This window comes from Oryctolagus cuniculus, chromosome 16, assembly GCF_051225735.1.
Source record: "Oryctolagus cuniculus isolate XC-2025 breed Fujian yellow rabbit chromosome 16, ASM5122573v1, whole genome shotgun sequence".
In the NCBI taxonomy this organism is placed as follows: Eukaryota; Metazoa; Chordata; class Mammalia; order Lagomorpha; family Leporidae; genus Oryctolagus; species Oryctolagus cuniculus.
This window is the reverse complement of record NC_142882.1, coordinates 2,067,667-2,084,220: the sequence shown is the minus strand read 5'-3', so window position 1 is coordinate 2,084,220 and position 16,554 is coordinate 2,067,667. Positions and strand designations below refer to the sequence as shown.

At 64.3% G+C, this 16,554-nt stretch overlaps 1 protein-coding gene across 1 annotated transcript; it reads left to right on the top strand.

Moving 5' to 3' along the window:
- The first annotated feature begins 1,312 nt into the window (after window positions 1-1,312).
- ARRDC5 (arrestin domain containing 5) lies at window positions 1,313-11,863 on the top strand. Its single transcript, XM_051829869.3, has 3 exons — window positions 1,313-1,638; window positions 5,686-5,891; window positions 11,237-11,863. The coding sequence occupies exons 1-3, from the start codon at window positions 1,386-1,388 to the stop codon at window positions 11,753-11,755; spliced, it is 978 nt and encodes a 325-aa protein (XP_051685829.3). The 5' UTR covers window positions 1,313-1,385; the 3' UTR covers window positions 11,756-11,863.
- Window positions 11,864-16,554: the final 4,691 nt, after the last annotated feature.

Below are 16,554 nucleotides of genomic sequence, written 5' to 3'. Positions count from 1 at the left end.
AGGTGCACGCTGGACGCGGGCAGCTCCACCTGGGCCGGTGCGGGCGGCTGGGGCCTTCCAGGCAGGAGCACCTGCCACAGGGAGCCCTGTTCTCTCTCAGGGCGCACCTGGGGCGGGCGCAGGTCTCTGAAGTCAGCCCGGGGGCTTAGCCCCGCAGGTGGTGGTGAGTCCCAGGGCTCCACCTCTCCAGTCATTTTGAGGAAGAAAGCTCCCAGATTCGCTCAAACGCCATTATTGGCTCAGGTTCACTGTTTGAAAGCCTAAGAGGCTGGCGCCGCAGCTCACTAGGCTAATCCTCCTCCTGTGGCGCCAGCACACCGGGTTCTAGTCCCGGTCGGGGCGCCGGATTCTGTCCCGGTTGCCCCTCTTCCAGGCCAGCTCTCTGCTGTGGCCAGGGAGTGCAGTGGAGGATGGCCCAGGTGCTTGGCCCTGCACTCCATGGGAGACCAGGAGAAGTACCTGGCTCCTGGCTTTGGATCAGCGTGGTGCGCCGGCCGCAGCGGCCATTGGAGGGTGAACCAAACGGCAAAGGAAGACCTTTCTCTCTGTCTCTCTCTCACTATCCACTCTGCCTGTTAAAAAAAAAAAAAAAAAGAAAAGAAAAAGAAAAGAAAAGAAAGCCTAAGACAGCCATCTCAGGGCAGGGCTCAAAACCCCGAGAGGGAGACGGCCTGCGGAGGCCCACGGAGGCTGCCGCCGTAACTGAAGCAAGACAGAGCAGACCACGAGTGAGGCTCGACACGCCAGAGCACGAGGGCTTCAGGGTCCCCTCCCCAGGACTGACCCCTGGTTGCCAAACGATAGACTTGTGAAGGTCATTAAGTCACTCAACAAACTTTCACTGCCCGCCCACCCTGGTCTGAGGCAGACCCCAGGGCAGCAGGCAGTGGAGGAGACGCAGTCCCCACCCCCCGCCCCGGCCTCTTGTCCTCTCGTCCTCTCTTCCGACAGAGACGCAGGCTTGGAGCCCAGCTGGAGGGGAGGCAGTGTGGGTGCTGGGGCCAAGCACACGGTTGCCCAGGCATCCCCAGGGCCCTGGCCATCTGTGCGCGGTCATCACACAGAGCGGGACGTCCGTGTGTGTGTGTGTGTGTGGACCTGAGCCGTGCACCTGTGGGCTCAGGTGCGGGGCCGCCAGACAGGATGACGGACAGCTCTCTGTCTGTGGCAGGAAGCTCAGACTTTAGGGGGAAGGGACTTGGGGCCTAGGGTCCCCCTGCCCAGGCCCCAGTGGTCGGCTGCCACCCCGGGAAGCCATGGGGGCCGGGTGACTCCTGGCTGTGGCCCCAGCCCCGGGGCGCCCCCTCCCCGGAACTCTGCAGAGTGAGGTCACAGACAGGTGCGCGGGGGAGGGGGAGGATGCGTCTCCAGCGCCCCCAACCCCCATGTCTGTGGTGAAGTCCATTGAACTCGTGCTGCCCCAGGATGCCGTCTACCTGGCTGGCTCCAGCGTCCACGGACAGGTGGTCCTGACCCTGAACAGCACCCTGGTGGACCCCGTGGTGAGGGTGGAGTTGGTGGGAAGGGGCTATGTGGAGTGGAACGAGGAAGTCGGGGCGACCCGCGACTACAGCCGGGACGTCATCTGCAACAACAAAGCAGACTATGTGCACAAGACCAAGACGTTCCCCGTGGAGGGTGAGGACCGGCAGGCGCCGCCAGGGCTCGCGGAGCCCCCGCAGGGACGCCGCGTGGGACCAGGCGCGGGAGCCGAGCGGCGGGTGCTGGAGGCGCCCGTCCCTCTGGCCGGGAAACCGCGTGGGGAGAGGGCGCGCGGAGGCCGCTGGCCGCCAGCCTCCAGCCCCACGGCTCCGGGGTCCTGGCCCGCGGGGGCCCCCACAATGTCCTTTCTGAAAGCCGTAGGCGGGGACGACCGACTGGGTCAAAGGTTAACTTCAGACTTAAGTTTTCTTTATTTATTTGAAAGGTGTCGCTCCCCGTCTTCATGGGGGAACGACACTAAACCCTGCCTAGGCTTCATATCCGAGTCACGGCACCATTATGTCGCTCCCCCTCTTCGTGGAGGAGCAACACAGGACCCTGCGCTGTTCTTTCGTCTGCTCGGCCCTCCCCGGGTTTGCTGCTGGTTCTTCCCGGGTTGGCTACTATCCCTTCCACCTCCGTGGAAGGGCAGTTCCCCCTGGCCACATTCCCCACTTCCGCAGGGGAGCGGCACACCGCCGGCCGGTTCTCTCGGGGGCTGCACGGGTGTTCCTTCAGCTAGATGTTCCCCATAGATGTTCCTGGTGCATGCCGTCTCTCTCCTCCTTTATAGTCCTCCTCCGCCAATCCCAACTCGGCTGAGTACGCTGCTCTCCAATCAGGAGCAAGTCCTACAGTTAATTGGTTGAACTGGAGGCAGCTGTGCGGAAGCTGTTTACCTCTCTCCCAGCGCCACACTGTGGGAGAGCAGATGCACAGAATAAGTCCCAATTCGAGTAACTTAGTCCAGTCCGGATTGCTCCCCACAGATCCCCCTTTCTTTTTATTTTTGGCGTTGATACGCGCCTGTCTTCGGTGTCCCGCGGCACACACTAGAGTTGCCACAGGCTCTTACAAGTCCTATCCATCAGGCAAACCGAATCCGGGTCCTCTCTTCGCCATTGTGAGGAGGTTTTTAGGCGCTGATGCGTGCCTGTGTTCGGTGCCCTGCAGCGCATGCTCTGCTCTGCTAGAACTGCCTGCAGGTGTTTACAAAACCTATCAGGCAAACCGAATCCAAGCCTTCTCATTGCCGTATTGTGGGGGAGACTTATTAGTGTTGGTTTGTGCCTATCTTCGGTGACCTGCAGCTCATACTCTGGTCGAGCTTTGCTGGCGCTTACCGCCTTAAATCAGGCAGACCGAATCCAAGCTTAATATTGTTGTATTGTGGGGAAGCCTTACTGATGTTAATTCGTGCCTGTCTTCGGTGACCTGCGGCGCATAAGCTGCTAGCTGCCCGCAGGTGCTCATCGCCTCACTTGATTAGGCAGACCGAATCCAAGCTCTCACATTGCAGTGTTGTAGGGAGGCCTTTTTATTTCTCTATTTCTCTATCTCCGGGCATTTCTATTTCTCCCATTTTACTTCTATCTTCCAGCATTCCTATTTCTCTCACTTTACTTCTAAAACTTCTGTTTCTCTTATCCCCGCAGCTTCCCGGCGCCTCGCCCCGCCAGCGGGCTCCGCCCCGAGGCTGCTTCTCCGCGCCTCGCCGGCTCTGAGCCGCTTCAGCCCGCGCCTCATCTGCGCGGCTTCCCGGCTTTGCGCGGTCCGCGGGCTCCACGCTTAACCCTTTCGCGTCTGAACCACGGCCTACGCCAGCCCCGTTCCCTATCTACTCACGCCCCGTGCTCTCTCTGCACGCGGCGGCTTCCGCGAGTAACACAGCGTAGCTTGCGTCTCCGCCACTAGGATTCAATCTAAGTTCCCCGGGCTAGCCTGGCGAATTCAACCCAGCGTACGTCTCCGCCCCACGGTTTGGCTTCCCGTCCTTTGCTCCCCGGGCTAATCAGACGGATCCCAATCTGGCTTACGTCTCAGCTTCTGGTTTCAACTTTTCGCCCCCTATTCCCGGGCTAACTTGAGAATCCCAAAGTGGCTTTCGTTTCCGCCTTGGCCTGCCCCCCGCGGCTTCAATTTCCCTAACATTTTTCTCTACCCGGTATGTTTCCCCAAGCTTTCCTCCAACGATATTCCTCCCTCATTTCTCCTGGCCTCTCCCCACAGTCCGCGTCCGAGTCTGTTTGTTCTAGCTTTCACTTTCGCTTTCGCCCTTAGAGATTTCTCCCAGCTTCCCCCCGTAGTCCGTAGTCCGTATCCGAATCTATGCCTAGGCTTTCAATAGCTTCTTCCGGCACCTTTTTCGTCCGGCTTTTCCCTAGGCTGTTTGCTAGTCTCTCTCTCCGGTAATTTCCCTAGGCTGTTTGCTAGTTTCTCTCTCCGATATTTTCCCTAGTTCTTCCCGTTTCTTCCCGTTTCTTCCCTCCTAAGTTTGCTATCCGTCCTAGGTTTCCTATCCGAGTCACGGCACCATTATGTCGCTCCCCGTCTTCATGGGGGAATGACACTAAACCCTGCCTAGGCTTCATATCCGAGTCACGGCACCATTATGTCGCTCCCCGTCTTCATGGGGGAACGACACAGGACCCTGCGCTGTTCTTTCGTCTGCTCGGCCCTCCCCGGGTTTGCTGCTGGTTCTTCCCGGGTTGGCTACTATCCCTTCCACCTCCGTGGAAGGGCAGTTCCCCCTGGCCACATTCCCCACTTCCGCAGGGGAGCGGCACACCGCCGGCCGGTTCTCTCGGGGGCTGCACGGGTGTTCCTTCAGCTAGATGTTCCCCATAGATGTTCCTGGTGCATGCCGTCTCTCTCCTCCTTTATAGTCCTCCTCCGCCAATCCCAACTCGGCTGAGTACGCTGCTCTCCAATCAGGAGCAAGTCCTACAGTTAATTGGTTGAACTGGAGGCAGCTGTGCGGAAGCTGTTTACCTCTCTCCCAGCGCCACACTGTGGGAGAGCAGATGCACAGAATAAGTCCCAATTCGAGTAACTTAGTCCAGTCCGGATTGCTCCCCACAAAAGGCAGAGCTACAGAGAGAGAGAGAGAGAGAGAGAGAGGTCTTCCATCTGCTGGGTCACTCCCCAAATGGCTGCAACGGCCGGAGCTGGGCCGATCCGAAGCCAGGAGCCGGGAGCTTCTTCCCGGTCTCCCGCAGGGGTGCAGGGGCCCAAGCACTTAAGCCGTCGTCCCCTGCTTTCCCAGATGCATTGGCAGGGAGCTGGTTCGGAAGTGGAGCAGCCGGGACTCGAACCGGTGCTCAGGTACAGGACACCAGTGCTGCAGGCTGTGGCTTTACCCGCTGCGCCACCACGCCAAACCTGACGTAATTTTTTAGACTAATTTATCTGGTTACATGTTCCACCACCCACCCACCCCACCCCCGGGCTCACCCCCAGGGGCCTGCGGCTGTCAGAGCTGGGCCGGGCTGGAGCCGCGACCTCCCAGGTCTCCCTCCCGAATACCTGAGCCATCATTTGCTGCCCCCCACCCAGGCACGTCAGCAGGGGAGCGGCCGGGACCCACACGGGCACAGGGACAGGGTGCCGGAGTCACCCGCTGGGCCCCGGCCCCCGAGGCAATTCTTAAAGGCCTAAAATTTCACAAAATGTAGGCCTGGAAGCTAGAAAAAGGCATCCCCGTGCCTGGCCTGAGGCCTGCGACGGGTTCACTTGTTTAGTTGAAAGCATGTATTGAGCGCCTACTGTATACACTGTGTCGGGGTAGGGGAGCACCAGCTGGGACACGCACACACTGAGAGAGAGAGAGTTCCAGAGAAACCCGGGGAGCGGACACTTGGTCAGCCCACAAGTATTAAGTGCCTACTGCATGCAGCGCTCATGGCTGTGAACATCGCCTAAAACCATCTGGGCCGGAGCTGGGTGGGGTGTGCAGTGACCGCCCCAGCCACGCCACCCACGTCCCCTCCAGCCCAGCAGGGCTCCCGGCTTCGGCCTGGTCCAGCCCCAGCCGTTGTGGCCACCTGGGGAGTGAGCCAGCGGAAGGCAGCTCTCCTCTCTCTCTCTTTTCCCGTAAATAAGTACATTTTTAAAGCGAGCATTCGGGAGACGGGGAGGGAGGCGGGGGGGGGGGGGGGCGTCCCGAGCCCTCTGACGGCCGGCCGCGGTGTGTTTTGCTTTCAGATAATTGGTTAAGTGCGGGCAGCCACGCGTTTGACTTCCATTTCAACTTGCCTCCCAGGCTCCCCTCCACGTTCAACAGCAAGGTCGCCCGCATCTCCTACTACCTGCAAGCCTGCTGCCTGGGCCGGGAGCACGTGCTGGCCAAGCGGCGGGCCTACCTCATGGTCCAAGGCACCTCGGACGCCCACAAGGAAAACTTACTCCAGGTACCCGGGGACGGGGGCGGGGGGGGGGAGGGGGCATCTGGGAACGGGGCAGGGCAGGGACACCGGGACACCCCCAAGGCTTCCAACCTGGAAGACACCCCCAAGGCTTCCAACCCGGAAGCAGGAACCACGCTGGCACCGCCCCGCCCTGGAGTTTCACAAAAAGCATCAGAAGGCAGTAGGGGGAGGGGCGGAGCTGAGCCGGCCACCCTGATCCCAGGACCCCGGGGGCATCACAGCAGGAGGGGCTCAGGACGGCCCCGCCCAGAGGACCGTCCAGCCCCAGGGTGCACAGCGAGGTGGGGGTGGGGGGCAGGGGCCAAGGCCACTGGGACAGTGGGGCTCTGGGCGGGAGCACCGGCCTGGGAGCCCTCGGTCGCTGGAGACCAAGGGGCGGGGCGTCTGGTCTCTTCCCAAGGACAACTACAGGGGCGGAAGTGGGGTGTGTGGACTGACGCTGGCCCAGCGGCGTCTGTAACGTCACCTTTCAAATAAATAAGTAAATCAATCTTTGAAAACATAAGTAGCCGGCGCCGCGGCTCACTGGGCTAATCCTCCGCCTTGCGGCGCCGGTACCCCGGGTTCTAGCCCTGGTTGGGGCGCCGGATTCTGTCCTGGTTGCCCCTCTTCCAGGCCAGCTCTCTGCTGTGGCCCGGGAGGGCAGTGGAGGATGGCCCAAGTGCTTGGGCCCTGCACCCCATGGGAGACCAGGAGAAGCACCTGGCTCCTGCCATCGGATCAGCGCGGTGCGCCGGCCGTGGCGGCCATTGGAGGGTGAACCAACGGCAAAGGAAGACCTTTCTCTCTGTCTCTCTTTCACTGTCCACTCTGCCTGTCAAAAAAAAAAAAAAAAAAGTAAATACATTCCCCCTCCCCTCAAAAAAAAGAAAGGAATAAGCGAAGTGAGGCGGCTTTGGCACTGTGAGGACACGTGCCTCCACCCCCAGGGCCTGGGTTCGAGTCCTGGCTTGGCTTCCGGCTCCTGCTTCCTGGGAGGCACAGTGAGGGCTCCAGGAGCTGGGGGAGACCCGGATGGAGCCTCTGACTCCCGGCACTGGCCTGGCCCAGCCCCGGCCGTGTGGGCCTCTGGGGAGTGAACCTGCAGGTGGGAGACCCCCACCTCTCTGTTTTCCAAGGAAACATGTAAGGTGATTAGAACACGTTAGAGACACCACGCATTGATTTTGGAAAAAAGCTATGTATTTATTTGAAATGCTAAACTACAGAGAGACAAAGAGAGATCTTTCACCGCCCGGTCACTCCTCAAATGGCCCCAACAGCCGGGGCTGGGCCAGGCCAAAGCCAGGAGCCAGGAGCTCCATCCGGTCTCCCCCGCGGGTGCAGGGGCCCAGGGACTTAGACCATCGTCCGCTGCCTTCCCAGGCGTGTTAGCAGGGAGCAGCCGGGTCTCGAGCCCCCGCTCCGACACGGCATGCTGGGGTTGTGAGCAGGGTCTTTGCCCACCGCAGCCGGCCCCCAGCCCCGTTTTGCATCCCACAAAGCCTCATCGCAGTCCCGACCAGGAGTCACCTGGCTCATTTCCAAATCTGTCATTTTTATTGGGAGACCTCGGGGTGTCCTTGAACTTGAACTTGAACACTGGCTGGATGACAGAGTCCCCCCCCCCCCCCCCGGGCTTCCGAGACCCAGAAGGAAAACGGGATTCCAGAACGTTCCACGCCCAGGAAATCCGGCGTGGGGCGTGTACCGCGCACCCTCGGCCAAGGGCCCCTCCCGTGAGGCCGGCTGGCCAGGGTGGGGGCCTGCGGGCCCCCGTGGACGGGGCCCCTGGCTTCGTCCCGAGTGAGCACAGCCGGGGACCCTAACGCGGGGCGGGAATTTCCGAAGGAGACTGAGGGGCAGCGGAAGAGGAAGCCCCCGGGGGCCCGGAGAGGGGCAGGAGCCGGAGGGGGGGTCGGCTGAGGGCCCGGAGAGGAGGGACCGCCAGCCCCAAGCAGGGCGTTCAAAACACCGGCACGGCATGGGCAGGCTGCAAAAGTCACTGTGTGTGAGTGCGTGTGTGAGTGTGTGTGAGAATGTGTGTGTGAGACTGTGAGCGTGTGAGTGTGTGTGTGTGTGCGAGTGTGTGGGGTGTGTTTGAGTGTGTGTGTGAGACTGTGAGTGTGTGACTGTGTGGGGGTGTGTGTGGTTATTCTGCATTTCATTTCAAATACAGAGAGACGAGACAGAGACCGAGAGGTCGCCCACCCACGGGGTCACTCCTCAAACGTCCACCACGGCCGGGCCGGGCCACAACCAGGAGCGCGGACCCACCCGGGCTCCCACGCGGGGCGGGCCACAGCCAGGAGCGCGGACCCACCCGGGCTCCCACGCGGGGCGGGCCCCCGAGCCCTCCCCGTGCGTGCGCCAGGGTGCGCATGCGCAGCGAGCGGAGTGCGGGCGCAGTCGGGGCTGCAGCCGGTGCTGTGACGCATGGCGCAGGCGGCCGCGAGGCAGGGACAGCAGGGCGGGAAACGGCCGGGGACGGCGGGGAGAGGCTGGTGGCTGCGACCTCCGCACACGGAGGAGACAGGAGGTCAGACTGCCCGGGAGAATCACTCGGCGTGTGCAGGCTGCTGCTCTTTCTTCTTCTTCTTCTTCTTTTTTTTTTTTTTTTTTAAGATTTATTCATTTGAAAGGCAGAATTAGAAAAGAGACAGAGAGAGAGAGAGAGAGAGAGAGGGAGAGAGGGAGAGGTCTTCCAACGCTGGGTCACTCCCCAGATGGCCGCAACGGCCGGAGCTGGGCCAATCCGGAGCCAGGAGCCAGGAGCTTCTTCCGGGTCTCCCACGCGGGTGCAAGGACCTAAGCACTTGGGCCATCGTCCTCTGCTCTCCCAGGCCACAGCAGGGAGCTAGACCGGAAGGGGAGCAGCCGGGACTCGAACCCGCGCCCACGGGAGAGGCTCTCCCGCCTATCGTGGGCTCCGGTCCCTTAAACCCAGTGCAAGCTGCAAATATTGGAGTCAGAAAATGCAGTGAATACATGCCCACGGCCTGCGCACGTCAGAGCTCAGCCGCAGGGCACAGCGCCCGGCGCCATGGCTTCCTCTCCCGACCACGGAGGAACCGACAGCAGAAGGCGTGGGACAGCAGGGACCAGCCGGGGGCAAAGGCCAAGTATGGCCCCCGCCACGCGTGCACTGCGGTCACACGGTCACACAGCCCCCACGGTCACACAGCCCCCACGGTCACACAGTTCTATGGTCACACAGCCCCCCCCACAGCCCCCCCACAGCCCCCCCAGCCCCCCCCACAGCTCCACGGTCACACAGCCCCCACCACACGGCCCCCACCACATCGCCCCCACCACACGGCCCCCACAGTCACACAGCCCCCATCACACGGCCCCACGGTCACACAGCCCCCACTACACATCCCCCAGCACATGGCCCCCACCACAGCCCCCACCACACAGCCCCCACCACACAGCCCCCCCCACAGCCCCCCCAGCACACAGCCCCCAGCACACAGCCCCCACCACACAGCTCCACGGTCACACAGTCCCACCACCACATGGCCCCCACCACACGGCCCCCACCACACGGCCCCCCCAGCACACAGCCCCCCCAGCACACGGCCCTGACAGTCACACAGCCCCCAGCACACGGCCCCCCCATCACACAGCCCCCCATCACATGGCCCCCACCACACGGCCCCCAGCACACAGCCCCCACCACACAGCCCCCCCATCACACAGCTCCATGGTCACACGGCCCTGACAGTCACACAGCCCCCAGCACACAGCCCCCCCACCACACGGCCCTGACAGTCACACAGCCCCCAGCACACGGCCCCCAGCACACGGCCCCCCCATCACACAGCTCCATGGTCACACGGCCCTGACAGTCACACAGCCCCCAGCACACGCCCCCCATCTCGCAGCCGGGGGCTGGGGTGGGAGCAGCCGCGGGGACCCCTGCACGCCGCTGCAGCGCCTGGCTCCACTCCCGGCCGCTCCCTGCTGGTGCCCGCCCAGGGGTTGGGTCCCTGCCCCCACGCCAGGGACCCGATGAGGCTCTGAGCGCCCGTCGTGGCTGACTCGGCTCCTGGGGAATGAACCAGCAGATCTCTCTCTCCTGTCTCTGTTGCTCTGCCTTTCACGTAAATGAAAATAAATAATGTTATTTGACAGGTAGAGTTATAGACACTTAGAGAGACAGAGAGAAAGGTCTTCCTTCTGTTGGTTCACTCCCCAAATGGCCGCTATAGCCAGAGCCGCGCCGATCCGAAGCCAGGAGCCAGGTGCTTCTCCTGGTCTCCCATGGGGTGCAGGGCCCAAGCACTTGGGCCATCCTCCACTGCACTCCTGGGCCACAGCAGAGAGGGGCAACCGGGACAGAATCCGGCACCGCGACAGGGACTAGAACCCGGTGTGCCGGTGACGCAGGTGGAGGATTAGCCTAGTGAGCCGCAGTGCCAGCCCAATAAATAATTTTTAAAAACGAAGTCAAGGGGTCAGCACTGTTAAAGCCTCTGCCCATGGCTCTGGCATCCCCTACGGGCGCAGGTTCAAGTCCCGGCTGCTCCTCTTCCCATCCAGCTGCTGTGGCCTGGGAGAGCTGTGGAAGATGGCCAGGTCCTTGGGCCCCTGCACCCGCGTGGGAGACCCGGATGGAGCTCCTGGCTCCTGGCTCCTGGCTCTGGCCATTGCAGCCACTTGGGAGTGAACCAGCAATGGAAGACCTCTCTCTCTCCCTCTCCCTCTCTCTGTAGCCCCACCTCTCATATGAATAAGTACGTCTTTTAAAGAAAGTGAAACGATCTAAGTGAGGACAGTGTCCTGCTGCAGGGCTGTGTTCCTGAACGGTGTCGCAAGTGACAAATGGATGAGTGGCCATAAATGGACACACGGGCCGGGTGCCGGGTGGGGGTTGGGAGCCATAACTCACGGCACGCAGACCCCCTGCGCTGAGACAGGGAGGAGGGGGTCACACACGGAGCGTGATCTTGCAACCCTGGGTCACTCCCCAGATGCCCGCAACGGCCAGGGCTGGTTCAGACCAGAGCCAGGAGCCCGGAGCTCCATCCGGGTCTCACACGCTGGGGGTGCAGGTGCACACGCACTTGAGCGCTCCCCGCTGCCTCCCACGGTGCGCATGCACAGGGAGCTGACTCGGGGTGCTGGGAGGTGGCCGGTAGGCAGGGCTCTGAACCCGCCGGACCTCGCGTGCAGCTTGAGAGAGAAGGAAGCTGATCCCAGGACGGGCAGGCACGGTGAGGGGAGGCTGCCCCCGGGTGTCTCCCCTGGGGCGCCTCCCCCCAGCCCCGGCGGCCGTGAAGGGTCTCAGGGTGGGCAGCAGGCCTCTGGCTGACCGCCGCCCCCCTCCCCGCTTGCTCTCCCAGAACCCTCTGCTGGTGGAGGCCGAGAAGCGAGTCCCTTACAACTGCTGCAGCCAGGGCAGCGTCCGCCTGCGCGTGCGCATGGACAAGAGCGTGTTCGCCCCGGGAGAGAAGGTGGCTTTCACCGCCGAGATCGGCAACCAGACCAGCAAGTGCATCAGGACGGTCGCCTTCGCGCTGTACGCGCACGCGCAGTACCAGGGCTTCACGCCGAGCGCCGAGCGCCGGCTGCGCGCCGACAGCAGCGAACTGCTGCGCCAGGAGGCCAACACGCACATCGGCGCCTTCGGCACCAGCAAGGTGGTCAGCGCCTTCCACCTGCCGCCCGTGCTGCCGGTGAGCGGCGGCTCGCGCGAGGACGCGCTGGTGCACACGCGCTACGAGCTGGTGGTCACCGTGCACCTGCCCTGGTCCCTGAGCGGCGTGAAGGCCAAGGTGCCCCTGGTCATCGCCAGGACCCCAGCCGACGCCGACGCCGCGCCGGGCCGCACGCCGCCCCCGAGCCCAGAGCGCCAGAACTGAGTGTCCAGACTTCTACATATGAAAAAGCTTTATCAGACTCTAGCCGGTCCTCCGCCTCGCGTCTTGAGTCCCTGGCGTGCGCCTTGTGCCGGTGTGTGCGTGTGTGTGTGTGTGTGTGACTTTAGCCGCAGAGACAGCTTCCACCCCCTGGGTCACTCCCCAAATGGCTGCAGCAGCCCGGGGCTGGGCCAGGCCGGAGCCAGGAGCCAGGAGCTCCATCCGGGTCTCCCACGCGGGTGCAGGGGCCCAGGGACTCGGGCCGTCCTCTGCTGCTGTCCCAGGCGCATCAGCAGGGCGCTGGATGGGAAGTGGAGCAGCCGGGACCCAAACCGGCGCCCACATGGGGCACTGGCCGCCCCGCAGGGCCGGCCCTGTTATCCTCTCCTGTGGTGAGATTCCCAGAGAGTAACCTCACCATCCTAACCTGGTCCCTGCGCGGCGCTCTGCGGCGCCCAGCCCATTCCCGGGGCTGTGACGTCACCACCAGCCAGGCCACCCCAGCGGCTCGGAAGCCCTGGCCCAGGCTGCGCTCTTGCCCCAGCCCTGCGCCCCCACTCTCCTGCCTGTCCCGTGGCCCCCAGGGCTCCAGGGACCTCCTCGGAGCCGGCGCCTGCAGGCTGTCTTTATGCCAATGAGCACTGTCATAAAAGTTTTGAAAAAAAAAAAAAAGGTAAAACCACAAACAGTTCAATCCAACAGTTTACTGGGGGCAATTATACGCAAACAGAAGGAAGCCGGACAAAGGGAAAACACGGCCGATTGGTGATTCAGGTTCTCGCCAAACCAGGACCCCAGCTCAGGCGGCCCCCAGCATTGCAGGGGGCGGGAGCAGCTGCCCAGGCCGGCGCTGGCAACGCCACTGGGGGCACCGCGGCCCACAGCCGGGTGCCTGGGGCTCCAGTCCCAGCCTTACCCCTGGCCAGCTCCCGGCACAGGCGCGCCCCGGTGCTCGGGCCCGGCCGCCCACGCGGGACACCCAGACCAAGGTCCCGGCTTCTACCTTCCCGGTGGCCCAGCCCTGGCCAGTGTGGGCATTTGGGGCGTGAACCAGCAGATGGAAGCGCGCTCTCTCTTTTGTAACCAAAGGCGGAAGTGGAGCATAGAAAACTTGTCTACAGTGTAACTGGCTCATTGGTTACAGGGCCTCCCACAGTTACCTGAGGGCCAGCGGCCCCGCTCCCGCCCGCCTCCCGCTGCCGCCGTCTGGGAGCGGAGCCCCCGATTCCCTCCTTGCTCCTGGCAGTCTAATGCTCCTCCGTGTGCCGCGCTCTGGTGGTCTTTTACATCGACCTTGTTTGAACGGCAGAGCCAAAGACGTCAGCGCCCACACGCCCGCAGCAGCCGGGTCTGGGCAGCACCGAAGCCAGGAGCCTGGGGACCCCACCGGTCCCCCACGTCCTGGAGCCGTCTCTGCGTGTGTAGGACGCTGGATGGGAGGCGGCGGAGCTGGACTTGAACCCAGGCCCCTCTGGCGTGGAACCCATCTTCAGCTCTATGATGAAGCCTCTCCCGTGGTCTATTTTTTTTTCTAAGATTCATTTATTTATGTGAAAGATGAAAGTGACATGGAGAGAGAGAATCTTCCATCCGCTGGGTCACTCCCCAAATGCCCACGACGGCCAGGGCTGGGCCAGGCTGAAGCCAGGAGCCGGGAGCTACATCCGGGCCTCCCGCGCGGGTGCAGGGCCCAGCACTCAGGCCTCACTGCTGCTCCCAGGCCACAGCAGGGAAGAGAACTGGAGGTGAGAGAGACCTGGGACGGGAACCAGGCCCTGTGAGGAGGGACAGAGGGGCCCAGACGGGAACCAGGCCCTGTGAGGAGGGACAGAGGGGCCCAGACGGGAACCAGGCCCTGTGATGAGGGACAGAGGGGCCCAGAGGGGGACCAGGCCCTGTGATGAGGGACAGAGGGGCCCAGACGGGGACCAGGCTCTGTGACCAGGGACAGAGGGGCCCAGACGGGAACCAGGCCCTGTGAGGAGGGACAGAGGGGCCCAGACGGGAAACAGGCCCTGTGATGAGGGACAGAGGGGCCCAGAGGGGGACCAGGCCCTGTGATGAGGGACAGAGGGGCCCAGACGGGAACCAGGCTCTGTGACCAGGGACAGAGGGGCCCAGACGGGAACCAGGCCCTGTGAGGAGGGACAGAGGGGCCCAGACGGGAACCAGGCCCTGTGATGAGGGACAGAGGGGCCCAGAGGGGGACCAGGCCCTGTGATGAGGGACAGAGGGGCCCAGACGGGGACCAGGCTCTGTGACCAGGGACAGAGGGGCCCAGACGGGAAACAGGCTCTGTGAGGAGGGACAGAGGGGCCCAGACGGGAACCAGGCTCTGTGAGGAGGGACAGAGGGGCCCAGACGGGAACCAGGCTCTGTGACCAGGGACAGAGGGGCCCAGACGGGAAACAGGCCCTGTGACGAGGGACAGAGGGGCCCAGACGGGAACCAGGCCCTGTGACCAGGGACAGAGGGGCCCAGACGGGAACCAGGCTCTGTGACGAGGGACAGAGGGGCCCAGATGGGAACCAGGCTCTGTGAGGAGGGACAGAGGGGCCCAGACGGGAACCAGGCTCTGTGACCAGGGACAGAGGGGCCCAGACGGGAACCAGGCTCTGTGACCAGGGACAGAGGGGCCCAGACGGGAAACAGGCCCTGTGATGAGGGACAGAGGGGCCCAGAGGGGGACCAGGCTCTGTGACCAGGGACAGAGGGGCCCAGACGGGGACCAGGCCCTGTGACCAGGGACAGAGGGGCCCAGACGGGAACCAGGCTCTGTGACGAGGGACAGAGGGGCCCAGATGGGAACCAGGCTCTGTGAGGAGGGACAGAGGGGCCCAGACGGGAACCAGGCTCTGTGACCAGGGACAGAGGGGCCCAGACGGGAACCAGGCTCTGTGACCAGGGACAGAGGGGCCCAGACGGGAAACAGGCCCTGTGATGAGGGACAGAGGGGCCCAGAGGGGGACCAGGCTCTGTGACCAGGGACAGAGGGGCCCAGACGGGGACCAGGCTCTGTGATGAGGGACAGAGGGGCCCAGACGGGGACCAGGCTCTGTGACCAGGGACAGAGGGGCCCAGACGGGAACCAGGCTCTGTGAGGAGGGACAGAGGGGCCCAGACGGGAACCAGGCTCTGTGACCAGGGACAGAGGGGCCCAGACGGGAACCAGGCTCTGTGAGGAGGGACAGAGGGGCCCAGACGGGAACCAGGCTCTGTGACGAGGGACAGAGGGGCCCAGACGGGAACCAGGCTCTGTGACCAGGGACAGAGGGGCCCAGAGGACCTGAGCCCGCTGCACACAGCGCCCACCCGGTCTGTCTGCAACACTCACGCGGTGTCGGGCGCAGCCCGGCCGGGCTCCTTGCTGTGGCCTGGGAACGCCGTGGAGGGCGGCCCCAGGGCTGGGCCCCTGCACCACGGGGAGACCCGGGTGAGCTCCCGGCTCCCGCCTGGCCCAGCCCGGGGTTTGGCCTTGTGGGGAGCAAGCCAGCGCCCTCTCTGTGCCGCATGAACGGGCAGGCAGGAGCACCCGGTTCTGCTGGGCATTTGCCGCGTGCTGTGGGCCACCCTCTCCACGTGTCCAGGCGGCGCCCGCTCCCGCCCAGGCCGGGGCTGCACATGCCAGGAGCCCAGGCGGGGAGAGGGACTCACGCTTACTCCAACCCTCTGTCGGCCCAGCTGGAGGCTTCTAGAAGATTCTTGCCGGCTCTGCAGCCCCCGCCCCGCCCCCACCTCCCGCAGCCCAGGACTCAGTGGACCACACAGGCGGGCGTTGGGGACGCTTCCTGTGTGGTGGCCGCGGGCCCCGCTGCGCCAGGTGCGCCAACGGGAGCAGGCAGCTGGGGCTGCCCCACTTCCTGCCGCCGGTGCAGGGGCCTCACGGCCTCCCTGTCCCCCCACCCCCAAAACAAACCCACTCCCCGGAACCGGAACCGCGGCCACCCAGGGCAGCTGCAGCCTCCGGCTCAGGGCGCGAAAGACCGGCAGGGGGCCCGGCAGCTGCTGCACGGGGCCTGCCCGCTGGGAATGTCCCGGCATTCCAGGGCCACGGGGGTGGCCGGCCTCCCCTCCTGCCGGCCCCCCCAGAACCCCAGGGCCCGGCGTCCCCAGCGCGCGCCGCCAGCGCCTGGTGCGGGGAAGGGGCTGGTTGCTAGGACAACAGCCCCCACCTCCACCCAGAACAAAGCGGCGGCGCGGGGAGCCAAGGACGGGCTGTTCTCTGGCCGAAGGCGTGCCTGGCGCACCCCGGCAGCTGGCACCGCGGCCGGGCCGCCCCGGACAGGGCGCTCGCGGGGGCGGCTGGGGGCGGCCATGGCTCTGAACTTGCAGCCCCGGGTGGGATTAGCTCCCTGCTCAGCTGAGCCCTGGGCCTCTGGCCTTCCGGCACCTTCTCGCAGGGGCCCGCACAGCCGGCCCAGGAGGCAGCCAGGGTCTGGCAGGGACCCCGGGGTGGGGGGCGGGGAGACCCCGGGCCTGGCCAGCCCGGCGGCGGCGGCTGACTGCATCCAGGAAGCCGGGTGCCCTCCCGCGCTGGGAGAGGCCGCGGGGGACACCCCTCCCCCAGGCCAGGGGGCGGGCAGCGGGCAGGTGGCGCCACGAGGGCGGCGGAGCCGGCCTGCATGTAAAAGACCCCCGGCTTCCCGCCGCGAGTCCAAACAGCAGAGAAAGCCGGGAGAGGGGGGCCCGGCCTGGCCGGCGGTGGCCGAAGCCGGTGGCACACAGCGCCCGCGGGCCGGAGTCGTCTTAGATCTCACGCGCGCGTATCCGGCGCGGCTTGCGCTATTGGAAACATTTTATGT